The 15,905-nt window shown below is 42.5% G+C and overlaps 1 protein-coding gene across 6 annotated transcripts in view; it reads right to left on the reverse strand.

Annotated features, from left to right (window-relative positions):
• STON2 (stonin 2) overlaps positions 1–15,905 on the reverse strand; it is a 155,675-nt gene that overhangs the window by 78,272 nt on the left and 61,498 nt on the right. For 2 of the 6 annotated variants that reach the window (XM_023546456.2, XM_023546454.2), the window contains exon 2: positions 4,794–4,929. The exons of the other annotated variants lie outside the window; for them this stretch is intronic. In XM_023546456.2, the coding sequence (XP_023402224.1) occupies positions 4,794–4,929 (136 nt within the window). The remainder of the gene's footprint in view (positions 1–4,793; positions 4,930–15,905) is intronic. 6 annotated transcript variants of the gene reach the window in all.

Below are 15,905 nucleotides of genomic sequence, written 5' to 3' on the forward strand. Positions count from 1 at the left end.
TGCACAAGTACCAACAGGTAAGCCTGCCTTACCAGAAAAGTAGGTGGGCAGAAGCCACAAAACTTGTTGGCACTGATGCTGTGGGGATGATAATGGTCCCTGTGGAGCTTGGCAGATTCCATCCTCTCCGTTAGTGGAGAAAAGGAGAAACGTTATCCCTGTGTAGGATGAAGGACTCTATCTTAGGCACCACCTCTTTATCCTTACTATATCTCCAGCTCTATGGTCAAATGGAAGCATCTTCACACTCTGAAGTGACATCCTCCCGAGCACTCGCCAGCTGGTGTCCAGCAGCTAGTTACCTAACCTGGCTGTGCCTCACCTTACCCCCACCCTCTCTCTGCCCTGTGAGAAGATTTCAATGCTAGAAAAGAGAAACCTGCCCAGCAAGAGGTGCTAGTCTGGCACTCTTTACAAAGCCATTGTCTGGACGTTCACAACCATTGGCTGGGCCCAGTGTGTGTACCAGGCACTGGAGTGAATGAGCTACAGGCTTTGATAAACAGTGTTCAGGCTGTGGGATTTGGGATGGTTCCTTCTCCTTTTTAAAATATCTTTTAATGTTATAATGATATTTTATAATGAAATGGCTTAAAATTAAAACTCTGATCTAGTTTCTTAAAAAGAAGGGGCAAAACCTGCCCCATGCACTTATTATTGTATTTTTACAACATCGTTCAATCATTCAGCAAGGCACAGTGCTAGGGAAGAGGGGAGACAGGCCTGCACTGGCATTTACCCTCCCCACACTGAACTCTAGCACTGGGTCAGTAGCACATGGTTGAGCACTTAATTGGTGGCTAATTCTTTCAGGCGTTTAATTCTTTCAGGTGTGGTAGTTTTATTTGCCCATTTTAGCTCCTGCAGGGCAAAAATTACCTCCTTGCATACCATCTGTTAGCACCTACTCAAAAGCCCACCATGCCCTAGGATTAGCTGGCCTTACAGATACCACCACTGTGCAATAGACTTCTATCTTTCTGGAAAACAAGCCGTAACAGGCTGCCTAGTGATTATCTGAGGCCAAGGAAGGAAGGAGAAGAGACCATGATTAAGAGCTCTGCTCACATTTAGGGTCTGCTTAATCACTGCCTATTGGTTCACCCTGAAATGGCACTGCCAAGTCCGTAGGGCAAAACAAGCAGGTGGGACTGAGAGATCCAGTTATGACCCACCTAACACCTGGGAAACAGGTGTGTGTGCATGCGTGCACTTGCAGACTGGTGTGCGTACAACACCTCAAGGCTAAAGCAGCTAAAAGCCTTTCTTAGGAAGAGATATAAAAAACATAGTCTTTCTCAGTGACCTCTAGAATTTACTGTTCTTCATGGCTGCCACAGGTGCTTTGTGAGCTTGCTGGGAGCAACAAGGAGAATCAGCCCCATACATCTTTGGAAATGTGGATTATGTGCCAGATACTATGCTAAATTCCCTACATTCACTCTTTTATTTAATCCACTTGGAGATTACTAGGTAGTACCAGCCCTGTTTCCCAGGCTGAGAAACTGCCTAGAAAGTCAGAGCCAGAATTTGACCTCATGCCTGGGTGACTCCAGTGTAGACTTTCTGCATACCCACACTACACTACTACTGGGAGGGAGAGGAGGGAGCAACAGAACTAGTATCAAGCAAAGCTGACAGTCCCCAATCATTTTTCTCCCATATACTCATCCATTATCCACCAATAGAAGCAATGAACTTAGACCAAGACCCTCAAATCACTCCCTAATGATGGCCCCTACACATAAATCCAGCCTTAGACAGAGAAGAAAATGAGAACCACGTTGAAGCTGAGCTAGGGTTAAAAGCTGCAATTTTCCCTACTCCATGCTGAGTGGATAACTGAGCTTAGAACCATAGAAACCAAACAAAAGGCTGGAGCAGCCCACACAACCTAGCCTAACTGCTGCCAGCCACTGTGGGAAGGCAAAAAGGGAGCCCTCACCCTCCCTTATTCCTCAACTGCCTAATGACATGGCCTGTCATCTTCCCTGGTAATAAACTCCACAAGTCAGTGAGAGATTTGTTTCTCAAACAAAACAGCAGATCCTATTTAAAGCCAAAAGTCAGCAATAAAATGAGTCATAAACACATATAGGGGGTGATGTCCCCCTTTGAGCAGGTGATCCAATTTCTCCCAGCCCCATGCCTGCCAAAACCTAACCCCTGAGGAAGTGTCTCTGTTGTCACCAGTGAGGGGTGGGAAAGGTCTGTGAAGGTCATGGCTCTCACTTTGTAGCTGCCCCAGACTAGGCACTCTCTTTAAGCCAGGTCCTCTCTGTCCTATGGAACTTACTGATGCATTCGCCTGATGCAACCTATTAGCAAAAGAGGATAAGCAGTTTGCTTTGCAGGTTTGGGAAAATTTGAAAAAAGTCACATTCATGCTCTGAATGTCCAAGATTCTATTGCACAAATGACAAAAAATTAAAAAAGATATGTAAGTACTTTACATGTACCATAAGCAAGTACTATCTTAGGAAAAAAACCAACGAATTCCCTGTTAGGTTTATTTTATTTATGCTCTTTAGAATCCATCTTTTGGGGATAGAAATTCCTAGGAAGAAGTCATCATCACTCAGTTATTAAAAAATATTTTACCAGTGAGTTCTGCAAATGGGCTTGAGTGTATTAAACCTATCTCAGTGCCTTGAACTTCCTTTGTCATCTTTGTGGAATTAGTTGACAAGTGGGCTGTTTCTGTGGCTGAGGGTGTTTAGCTCTTTTCAAACAGGGAAGACATCATGTGGAAAAAAGATCAGATTTCTTCTTTGGATCCAAGAAATGTTAATAATAATAATAACAACCATAATAATAGTTTTCTTTTTTTTTAAGAGCTGACATCTATTAAGCACGTCTATTATACCCAGTATTTATTCTAAGAGCTTTAATTGCATTTTCTCAACCAATCTTCACAGCAACCCTCTGAAATTGTTACCACCGTTGTTCTAATTTTACAGATGAAGAAACTGAGGCTTAGAGAAATTAAGCGTCTTGCCTAAGGTCAAATAGCTAGTAAGTAGAGAAGACAGAATTCAAACCAGGCAGTTAGTTTCCAAAGGACTAGCAGGAAAAGGGAAAAGTGGTACCTAGTTCACTGTCATGAACACAGAATGGGCTGTCTCTCCCAAGAGCAAGTCCTTCAAATCTAAAGGTGTTCAGGCAGTGGCTGCTGTAGCAAAAACTCAAGCTTCATCTGGGACACCGGCAAATTACCCCCTTGGGTCCCTAGTGATGCCGAATTCTTCATATTCCATTACACTGAACTACTTGTTATCCACATGACTTTACTTTCTACGTTTGAACAGATTCTAGAGCTGCATTTTTCATCTTTGTTGGGAGGTTAGTATATCATTCAGAAAGCAGCAGGGAGATCGATTCCTCATCACTGGCGATATTCAGATTTCTGTCTAAAGAAAGGATTTAGGTTTGTACCCCTGATCCCAAATCATTTCCCTTCTTCTTCTTGGAAGCAGATGGTTAACTCTGCCAACGTTTCTGTTCTAAAGCTCGTAAAAGTCCCATAAACTTTGCCAAGATCACCAGTGAGTCAGACGCCACATAGCACCTGCAGCTCGTACTCCTCCTAAGCAGGCCCCAGTGAGAATAAATGTCAAGGTTCAAATGTGGCAATGAGGTCAGGGGTGACCCCGACACTACAAGGCCAGGTAAGATCCCATTTAACCAACCTCTGTAAGTCACTGCCCCACCAACAATGACCAAATCATTGGCCAAATCCAATACCCACTTCCTCGTTGCTGGAAGTGCTGAGTCCAGGAAGCATCTATAAGGGAAAAGTGAAATAACAGATTTGTTGAAAGATTGCTCATTGTGCCTCCCTTGACTACTTTTCCCTCCTCTTCATCTACTTTAAATATTAAGACATAATTCAAGTCCTACCACACACTATGGACCTTTCAAAACAGGGGAACTGCGTGGTGTGCTAAGTTGATCATCAGCTTTGGGTAACTAATAGATGAGAGTCTTGAGGAAACCCTGGTGCGTAGTGGTTAAGTGCTATGGCTGCTAACCAAAGGGTCAGCAGTTCGAATCTGCCAGGTGCTCCTTGGAAACTCTATGGGGCAGTTCTACTCTGTCCTATAGGGTCGCTATGAGTCGGAATTGACTCGATGGCACTGGGCTTGGGCTTGGAGAGTCTTGACCAAGCTTCCTGTGCCTCTAAAACAGTGACAGCAACCCCATTTTATTATTCTGAGGGCCATCAACTAGAATTACAGGCCTCAAGCAAAGGTCTTCATATTTTCCTCTTTTTCTACTTGTAGTTTTTTTTTTTTTAAATGGCCTTCTTGGGCACCTGGACAGAAAGATCTCTTATAGGGACCTAAAGTACGTCAGCTGCTTGCCAAAGTGTAGCTGCTCAAGGAACGATCAGCCAGGTTGAAGCAGAAACAGGGCAGGAGGAAGACTGGGGAAGAGCAAGACAGGTGGAAGGTGTGCCATCGCAGGGAGGACTGCTCTTTTGAGCAAAAGGCTTGATGGAAATTGAAATGACAAGAGTCAATACTAAAAATGGTGACCCATTCTCTGTATCAAGACTAACCAGAGAAATTCCCCAAGATGCTATCTGAGAACCAACCCTGTGCGGTAATGGGAAGGAAAGAAAAAGGAAGTGAGAACTAGAAAAAAGAAAACGCAACGTAGATAGAAGTCACTGTACAAGCCCTAATCATGACTCTCTTAAAATTGGCCATGTATATCCCTCCCATACTCAAACTCTTCCTGTGTTTCCACCTAATCAGATGCGCTGAGGTGGTCTGGAGAGATGGACACACCTGGACAGGAAGCTGCTGGGCAGGGAATACACCACTGCTTCGTCTCTTTCTCAAGAGCTGTTTTTTCTTTTGGTTCTGTGGACACTGCTGGGCTGTCAGTCACAGTGCCAGTCAATGAAAGAGACAAAGGAGAGACCTGAAGGGAGAGATAAACATCCAAGTTGGAGGAGAATCAGAATTTCAAACCACGGCTATGGGTTCCACAAGTTTCATAATAATATTCTTGGATTTACTGTGAAGACAATCCTGCCAAAATCTACGCTAGGACTTTAAACCTAAGTGAGAAAAGTCATTCAAAAATATCAAAATGAGGGAAAGGAGTTCCAAAAACAATGATTTTGTTAAGCATAAGGAGGAATGCAGCATATTTAGAGACTTTAGAAATGGGGAGAAAGACAGATACACACGTACAATATACAATGGAGGGTGTTTGAAGGGGCAAGGTTCTTGAAGAGGCAGTACGATTAATTCAAGGCTTTCTGGTTTTTAGTAGATCTCAGCAGCATAAGCATTATGAGTACCTGGTAGGATTGAGAACTGGCCAGTGGGGTATGGCAGTAGGTCAAGAAATCAAAGAATTCTAAGGCTGGTGGTTCAGTACTTAAGGAAAAAACTACCCTTGAGGTCTAGGTTCTATGGAAGGAGAGTAAAGCCAGAAGATTACTGAGAGAGAAGTTTTAAGTGAAACTGAGATCTGAAAATTGGGTTACCACAGAACAGCTGACAGAGAGTTAAAATAATTTCTAATAATACCTGATACAGATATATACCACCTCTGACACCAGTCGGCATTGAGTTGGTTCCGGTTTATGATGACCCCATGTGTTGCAGAGTAGAACTGTACTCCACAGGGTTTTCTTGGCTGTAACCTTTTAGATGCAAATCACCAGGCCTTTCCTCCAACATGCCTCTAGGTGAGTTTGAACCATCAAACTTTGGGTTGGTAGTCAAGCGCTTAACTGTTTGCATTACTCAGGGAAGGACTGATTAACTAAGTATACGTGTGTGTGTATCCCCACACATCTGTCAGTTTGTCGTACTGTGGTGGCTTATGTGTCTGAAATCGATCAAACAAGCAATCAAGATGCATTGATAATTACTGGTGATTGGAATACAAAAGTTGGAAACAAAAAAAAAGGACTATATCCATTGTTGTCCAGTCAATTCTGACTCATAGCGACCCTACAGGACAGAGTAGAACTGCCCCATAGGGTTTCCAAGGAGTTCCTGGTGGATTCAAACTGCTTGGCCTTTTGGTTAGCAGCTATAGTACGCCATACCTCTTAACCACCACACCACCAGGGTTTCCAAGAAAAAGGACTGGTGGTTGGAAAATTTGACTTTGGTGATACAAACGATGCCAGAGATTGCATGACAGAATTTTGCAAGGCTGATGACTTATTCACTGCAAATACTTTTTTAAACAACATAAATGCCAACTATATATATGGACCTCCCCAGACAGAATATGCAGGAAATCAAATCAACTACATCCATGGAAAGAGACGATGGAAAACCTCACTATTATCAGTTAGAACAAGGCCAGGGGCTGACTGCAAAACAGACCATCAATTGCTCATACACAAGCTCAAGCTCACGCTGAAGAAAATTAAAACAAGTCCACAAGAGGCAAAGAATGACCGCTTCGGTCATGGTACACTAACGACCGAAGACCAGATGAATTGTGGGATGACATCAAAGACATCATACATGAAGAAAGCTAAAGGTCATTAAAAAGACAAGAAAGAAAGAAAAGGCCAAAATGGATGTCAGAAGAGACTCTGAAACTTGCTCTTGAGCAAGTAGCCAAAGTAAACGGAAGAAACGATGAAGTAAAAGAGCTGAACGAAAGATTTCAAAGGGCAGCTCCAGAAGACGAAATATTATAATGAAATGTGCAAAGACCTGGAGTTAGAAAACCAAAAAGGAAGAACACACTCAGCATTTTTAAAGCTGAAATAAATGAAGAACAAATTCAGGCTTCAAGTTGCAATATAGAAGGATTCTATGGGCAAAATATCACTGCTGATATTACATGGCTCTTGACTGAAAGCAGAGAATACCAGAAAGATGCTTACCTATGTTACATAGACAATGCAAAGTCATTCGACTGTGTGCATCATAACAAATTATGGATAACACTGAAAGGAATGGAAATTCAAGAACACTTAATTGCGCTCTTGAGGAACCTGTACGCAGACCAATAGGTAGTCTCTTGAAGAGAACAAGGGGATACTGCATGGGTTAAAGTCAGGGGAGGTATGTGTCAGGGTTGTACCCTTTTACCATATTTATTCAATCTGCATGCTGAGCAAATAATCCAAGAAGCTGGACTATATGAAGCACTTACTGATGAAGATCAAAGACTACAGCCTTAAGTATAGATTACATCTCGACATAAAGAAAACAAAAAGTCTAACAACTGGACTGATAAGCAACATCATGAAAAATGGAGAAATGATTGAAGTTGTCAAGGATTTCATTTTATTTAGATCCACAACCAAGGGCCACGGAAGCAGCAGTCAAGAAATCAAAAGACATACTGCATTGTGCAAATGTGCTGCAGAAGACCTCTTTAAAGCGTTAAAAAGCAAAGATGTCACTTTGAGGACTAAGGTGCACCTGACCCAAGCCATGGTCTTTTCAATCGTCTCATATATATGCAAAAGTTGGATAATGGATAAGGAAGACTGAAGAAGAACTAATGCATCTGAATTATGGTGTTGGTGAAGAATACTGAACACACCATGGACTGCTAAAAGAATGAGCAAATCTGTATCAGAAGAAGTACAGCTAGAAAGTTTCTAAGAAGCGAGGATGGTAAGACTTCTTCTCACCTATTTTGGACATGTTGTCAGGAGGACCAGTCCCTGGAAAAGGACATCATGCTTAGTAAACTAGACAGCAAAAAAGAGGAAGACCCTCAATGAGATGGACTGACACAGTGGCTGCAACGATGGACTCAAACATAGCAATCGATTGTGAAGATGGTGCAGGACCAGGCAGTGTTTCGTTCTGTTGTACATAGGGTCACTATGAAGCAGAACTGACTCAATGGCACCTAACAACAAATTAAGCTGCAGTAACAGATAACTCCAAAACCTCAGTGGCTTACAACTGCAAAGATTTATCCTCCCGTTATATCCACCGAGAGTCTGCTGCAGCTCTGTTCCACTTTATCCTCATTCCAAGGCCCAGGCTGAAGTTAAGAGCAGCCCCTATTTAAAACATCAGACCCATCTGTAACATTCACAGGCACTGGCGTTAAGAGCTCAGATGGAGGTGCATATAACATATGTCTAAAACAGCCTGGACAATGTTCTGCTGCTATTCATAAGGTTTTCACTGGCTAATGCTTTTCAGAAGTAGACTGCCAGGTCCTTCCTCCTGTGTTAGTCTGGAAGCTCAGCTGAAACCTGTCCTCCATGGGTGACCCTGCTGGTATCTGAATACCAGTGACATAGCTTCCAGCATCACAGCAACACGCAAGCCTCCTCAGTACGACAAACTGACAGGCGTGGGGGACAGAACACTGAAGAGGAATGATGTTGCATTCATCGTCAAACAGAACGTTTCAAGATCTATGCTGAAGTACAACGCTGTCAGTGATAGGATAATATCCATACACCTACAAGGAAGACGAGTTAATACGACTATTATTCAAATTTACGCACCAACCACCAGGGCCAAAGATGAAGAAATAGAAGATTTTTATCAGCTGCTACAGTCTGAAATCGATCGAACATGCAATCAAGACGCATTGATAATTACTGGCGATTGGAATGCGAAAGTTGGAAACAAAGAAGAAGGATCAGTAGTTGGAAAACATGGCCTTGGTGATAGAAACAATGTCAGAGATCGAATGATAGAATTTTGCAAGACCAACAACTTCTCCATTGTAAATACCTTCTTTCACCAATGTAAACGGCGACTATACACATGGATCTCACCACATGGAACACACAGAAATCAAGCTGATACATCTGTGGAAAGAGATGATGGAAAAACTCAACATTATCAGTCACAACAAGGCCAGGAGCCGACTGTGGAACAGACTGTTAATTGCTCATATGCTGAAACTGAAGAAAATCAGAGCAAGTTCACAAGAGCCAAAATATGACCTTGAATATATCCCACCTGAATTTAGAGACCATCTGAAGAATAGATTTGATGCATTGAACACTAGTGACTGAAGACCAGATGAGTTGTGGAATGACATCATACAGGAAGAAACCAAGAGGTCATTGAAAAGACAGGAAAGAAAGAAAAGACCAAGATGGATGTCAGAGGAGACTCTGAAACTTGTTCGTGAACGTCAAGCAGCTAAAGCAAAAGGAAGAATTGATGCAGTAAAAGAACTGAACAGAAGATTTCAAAGGGTGGCTTGAGAAGACACATGCAAAGAGCTGGAGATGGAAAACCAAAAGGGAAGAACACGGTCGGCGTTTCTCAAGCTGAAAGAACTGAAGAAAAAATTCAAGCCTCGAGTTGCAATAGTGAAGGATTCTATGGGGAAAATATTAAACAAGGCAGGAAGCATCAAAAGAAGATGGAAGGTCAATTGGTCTCAACCCACCTGGAGCAAAGGAAAATGAAGAACACCAAGGCCACACGACAACTAAGAGCCCAAGAGACAGAAAGGGCCACATGAACCAGAGACCTACATCATCCTGAGACCAGAAGAACTAGTTGGTGCCCGGCCACAATCAATGACTGCCCTGACAGGGAGCACAGCAGAGGACCCCTGAGGGAGCAGGAGATCAATGGGATACAGACCCCAAATTCTCATAAAAAGACCAAACTTAATGGTCTGACTGAGACTAGAGGAATCCCGGCGGCCATGCTTCCCAGACCTTCTGTTGGCACAGGACAGGAACCATCCCCGAAGACAACTCATCAGACGTGAAAGGGACTGGTCAGCGGGTGGGAGAGAGACGCTGATGAAGAGTGAGCTAATTATATCAGGTGGACACTTAAGATTGTGTTGGCAACTCTTGTCTGGAGGGGGGATAGGAGGATAGAGAGAGAGGGAAGCCAGCAAAATTGTCAAGAAAGGAGAGACTGAAAGGGCTGACTCAAGAGGGGGAGAGCAAGTGGGAGTAGGGAGTGAGATGTATGTAAACTTATATGTGACAGACTGATTGGATTTGTAAACGTTCACTTGAAGCTTCATAAAAGTTATAAAAAAAAAAAAAAAAAAAGAAGATGGAAGGAATACACAGAGTCATTATACCAAAAAGAATTAGTTGATTTCAAGAGGTGGCATATGATCAGGAACCGATGGTACTGAAGGAAGAAGTCCAAGCTGCTCTGAAGGCATTGGTGAAAAACAAGGCTCCAGGGATTGATGGAATATCAATTGAGATGTTTCAACAAGCAGATGCAGCACTGGAGGTGCTCACTCATCTATGCCAAGAAATATGGAAGACAGCTTCCTGGCCAACTGACTGGAAGAGATCCATATTTATGCCTATTCCCAAGAAAGGTGATCCAACCGAATGTGGAAATTATAGAACAATATCATTAATATCACACGCAAGCAAAATTTTGCTGAAGATCATTCAAAAACGGCTGCAGCAGTATATCGACAGGGAACTGCCAGAAATTCAGGCTGGTTTCAGAAGAGGATGTGGAACCAGGGATATCATTGCTGATGTCAGATGGATCCTGGCTGAAAGCAGAGAATACCAGAAGGATGTTTACCTGTGTTTTATTGACTATGTAAAGGCATTCGACTCTGTGGATCATAACAAATTATGGATAACATTGAGAAGAATGGGAATTCCAGAACACTTAATTGTGTTCATGAGGAACCTTTACATAGAATAAGAGGAAGTTGTTCGGATGGAACAAGGGGATACTGATTGGTTTAAAGTCAGGAAAAGTGTGTGGCAGGGTTGTATTCTTTCACCATACCTATTCAATCTGTATGCTAGGCAAATAATATGAGAAACTGGACTATATGAAGAAGAACGGGGCATCAGGATTGGAGGAAGACTCATTAACAACCTGCATTATGCAGGCGACACAACCTTGCTTGCTGAAAGTGAAGAGGACTTGAAGCACTTACTAATGAGGATCAAACACCACAGCCTTCAGTATGGATTGCACCTCAATATAAAGAAAACAAAAATCCTTACAACTGGACCAATGAGCAACATCATGATAAACGGAGGAAAGGCTGAAGTTGTCAAGGATTTCATTTTACTTGGATCCACAATCAACAGCCATGGAAGCAGCAGTCGAGAAATCATACAATGCATTGCATTGGGTAAATCTGCTGCAAAGGACCTCTTTAAAGTGTTGAAGAGCAAAGACGTCACCTTGAAGACTAAGGTGCACCTGACCCAACCCATGGTACTGTCAGTCACATCCCATGTATGTGAAAGCTGGACAATGAATAAGGAAGACTGAAGAAGAACGGACGCCTTTGAATTGTGGTATTGGCGAAGAATATTGAATATACCATGGATTGCCAAATGAACGAACAAATCTGTCTTAGAAGAAGTACAGCCAGGATGTTCCTTAGAGGCAAGGATGGCGAGACTGTGTCTTGTACACTTTGGACATGTTGTCAGGAGGGATCAGTCCCTGGAGAAGGTCATCATGCTTGGCAGAGTACAGGGTCAGTGGAAAAGAGGAAGACCCTCAACGAGGTGGATTAACACAGTGGCTGCAACAGTGAGCTCAACCATAACAACGATTGTAAGGATGGCACAGGACCGGGCAGTGTCTCGTTCTGTTTTGCATAGGGTCGCTATGAGTCGGAACTGACTCGACGGCACCTAACAATAACAACAACATCCTGGAAGGCCAAGATTGCATTTTGATTTCTTGGACTCCTTGGCTTTGCACACAGAAAGATGGCAGTGTAAGGACAGGCAACCCCTGAGGCCTGCTCCCCTCCCCTTTCCTCACTCCTTCCTGCACTGTGAGGGCCCTATGTGTACATGTGTGGCCAGCCCATCCATGTGTCCAAGCTCTATTCACAGTCCCTATAGGCCTAGGGGTGCACACACCAGCAGCACAGTCCACACTTGGGTACACAGATCCCCAAGAGTGCCTGGAAGAGGGTCTTGGACTCTCTAGGCAAGGGATTCTGGAGTCCTGGGTTTGGGGACTACAGCACATTCTAGAAGGTAGGGCAGGAGGATGAGTGAAACCAGAGGAGCTCTGCAACAGATTCCAAGTCAGGGTCTGAGGGTAGCATGTGGGAGTATGAGTGTCGTTGGCAGAGGAAAAAAAAGAATAATGCAGAAGCACATGGAAGTCTATGCTGGAAAAGTCATTTCTACTGGCATTTCACCGGCCAAAGCAAGTCAAATGGCAAAGACTGACATCAATGAGGCAGGGGTAACATCCTGTTGTCAGGGGATGGACATTGTAGACAGTGTCAGCAAATATTCTAAGCAATAACGTAATCTTTCCTTAGACACTAGTGCCGGTGTCTCCCATCCACCAGGAGAGGACAAAAGTTCAGGAGTGCAAAATAAAGATTAAAAAGCTCACACAACTGGTTGCTTTCTAAGCACAGTAAAACGACAAAGTGCCTTGCACATAGCTGGCACTCAGTAAAATGTGGGGGAACTGGGTTGAAAGAAACTAAAGGGAAAGAATGCCCCCACAATCCCAGAAGGCTCTGCAGGAAAAGAACAATTGCTTGGCAAAGGAAAAGCAGTAAGTCTCCAGGGATACATTCCGCTCAAACTAATAATGTGTTGCTTGAGGCAACCAATTTGTACAAACAAACCAATCCTGATGACGAGGAGGAGAGGGGAGGCGACACATGAAAGCAAACCTGGCAGTTGCTCCCCTACCTCCAGCCCTCCCTCCCACACTCTCCTCCCTTCTCACATCTATTCTCATGAAAGCAGTCCTACCTCATTCCAATTCTGCAGAAAAATGCCAGATATACAAGCAGTTTCACAAAGTATGTTGGGTGAGGCCGCTCTTTAGCCAATGAGAACTGAGAGAATAAAAGAAAACTGCCTTTCTGTAAAGGCAGTCTACGAAAAACTAGCTAATGCTATAAAACAGAAACTCTTAGCACATCAATATTGCTGTTTTTCCACAACTTTCTTTAATTTTCTTCCCAGTGTCTAAGACCTAACTTTAAAATAAGAGAAATTCTAAAATGTTCATATCGCCATCATCATAATGGCTACTTTTTATTATGTTCCAGGAACTTAATGTACCTGGTATCAGTCAACCCTCTGAACAAATATTCAAGCTCAGGGTAATCACCATCACTTTCGTTATCATCATTATTTCCATTGCATAGTTGAGGAAACTACAGATCACTGAGGTTATATAATCTGACCCAAATCATAGAGCTGGGAAGTGGTAGAGCTGGTATTTGACCCTGGTCTTGCAGACTCAGAAGACGATGTCTTTCCTTACACTGTGTATCTACTTTCTGCAAAGAATAAGGAATTGCATTATACCAGTGAAAAGATAAACATGAGCACAGGAAAAAATATTTTAAAAATTAAATTCTAGTTCACTCCCCAAGCAAACAGGCTAGCCCCAAACAACTACAACTATCATAAAATAAATTTTAAAATAGCTCCAGTAATACATTAAATTTTCTTTCTAAATGGAATTCTTTTTTTTTTAGAATGATCTATGATTATTATAAATAATTCACATCCTAAAGAAATAACCACCACTCATCTTTCAGTTTGTCATACAGTGGTAGCTTGTGTGGTGCTGTGATACTGGAAGTCATGCCACTGATATTTCAAATACCAGCAGGGTCATCCATGGTGGACAGACAGGTTTCAGTGGAACTACAGACTAAGACAGGCTAGGAAGAAGGACCTGGAGATCTACTAAAAAAATTGGCCAGTGAAAACCTTATGAAAAGCGGCAGAACGCTGGCTGATAAGAGTGTCGAAAGATGAGTCAATCAGGTCGAAAGATGAGTCCCTCAGGTAGAAAGATACTCAAAATACAACTGCGGAAGAGCTGCCTCCTCCAAGTAGAACTGATCTTAATAACACGGCTGGAGTCAAGCTTTCGGGACCTTTATTTACTGATTGTGGCACGACTCAAAATGAGAAGAAACAGTTACAAACATCCATTAATAATCAGATTGTGTAAAGTATGAAGTATGAATCTAAGAAAATTGGAAGTCGTCAAAAATGAAATGCATAAAGATTGATATTATAGGCACTAGTTAGCTGAATAGGCTGGTATTGGTCTCACATACACACAAATATATCAAAGCTATATACAGGACAATATAGTGAAACTATTATACATTCTGCTCTACAACCTGTCTTTTTTAATTAACAATATAATTGGGATACTTTTCATGGCTGTGTAGCATTCCACTATATGAATGTATCATAATTTACTTGATATCAGGGTTTTGTTTGCTTTGGCTAATAAAAACAGTGCTGTGTTGCAAACCCAGGCACATGTCTAATTATTTCCTTGAGATAAATTAATAGTTAGAGAGTACAACATTTCAACTGTCAGCCACTGCTGTATGTACAAGCCCATCTTCTCCCTACCCCTGACACTGGCTATTTTCAATCATTTAAACTTCACCAAGCCAACAGACATTGTTTAAGCTGTACATGTGATTACTGGAATTAATCACCTTTTCATTTCTTCTTTTGTGAACTAGCATATTTACATTTGAATGAGCATGTAAGCCAATGAGTACAGCAGGATAACCTAGCCTCTTCATGAACCACCAAGCCATTCTGTAGATACGCAGGTAAAAGGCTGATCGAGTTATTTATACTTAACTCTTTTCTCCTTACTATAGCTGTGGGGAAACCCTGGTGGCGCAGTGGTTAAGTGCTATGCTGCTAACCAAAAAGTCAGCAGTTCAAACACACCAGGCATTCCTTGCAAACTCTATAGGGCAGTTTTGCTCTGACCTGTGGGGTTGCTATGAGTTGGAATCAACTCGATGGCAACGGGTTTGGTTTGGTTTACAGCTGTGGGAAGGAGGTTATAAATGGAGTGTCAGATCCAAAATCCAGTTTCTATAGCTAGTGGCATTGCTAATGTTGGCTCCTGAAATACTACATAGGATGGGCTTACAGGTGGCTATCTGGCTATCTTGGGTGGGGATAAGAGAGGTCTTTAAGTTGTGCTGTATAGCACTCCACATAAGATCGAGGAAAAGTCAATTGTCCATGTCACAGGAAAAGAGCCTATGGTACCCCTAAGGTGCCCTGGTGGCACAGCAGTTAAGCACTTGGTTGCTAACCAAGAGGTTGGTAGTTCGAACCCACCAGCCACTCCACGGAAGAAAGATGTGGCAGTTTGCTTCCAGAAAGATTACAGCCCTGGAAACCCTATGGGGCAAGTCTACTCTGTCCTATAGGATCACTATGAGTTAGAATGAACTCTATGGCAATGGGTTTTAAGCCAATATTTTAGAAAGGATGTCCCTTTTTTATTGTTTGGAACTCTAATATGCAGCAATACAAACATTTTATCCACTGCGATACATGCACACTCTTGGAATCAGAGCTGGATGTCAGTTTTACTCCGGAAAGCTATAACTACATAAATATTAAAGAGTCTCAAGGGGTAAGAGGAATAAAATTGAACAGACTTAGAAGGGCCTGAATTGCTCTCAGCCCCCATGGGACTAGGGTTTTGGGATTGATAAACTGCTGACATGGATCATCACCGATATCAGGAAAATCTCCCCCTAATAATGCAGAGCTTGGGAGTGATAACTAGTTCCACTGTGAATTCATGACTGAGGACAACCTCCCACAGGGTCCTTAGAAGGCTGCAGTTGTATTCCTGGAAAGAAAACTCATGTATTTACATTTACAAATCTGAAATGAGATTCAAGTCACTTCTGCAGACATTGTGAAACTGCTCACTACAGATCAGTAAGTAAGCACAAGTCAGCCCATGTTTACCCGGCTAAGTAGGTAATCTGTCCCTGTCAGGGACTGTAAATCTGAAAAGAGGCTTTGATTCTGTAGGAAGGTGCTATGGGGCTGGGAGACAGATAGATGCCAGCCATACCTAGAAGAAAAATCTTTGATGTGGTGAAAAAATGTGGTATTGTTCACTACAGATAATCTGATAAGCAAGGTAAGCACTGTGAAAAATTAATTCTCATTTTGGGGA

The sequence above is a fragment of the Loxodonta africana genome, chromosome 10, assembly GCF_030014295.1.
Source record: "Loxodonta africana isolate mLoxAfr1 chromosome 10, mLoxAfr1.hap2, whole genome shotgun sequence".
In the NCBI taxonomy this organism is placed as follows: domain Eukaryota; kingdom Metazoa; phylum Chordata; class Mammalia; order Proboscidea; family Elephantidae; genus Loxodonta; species Loxodonta africana.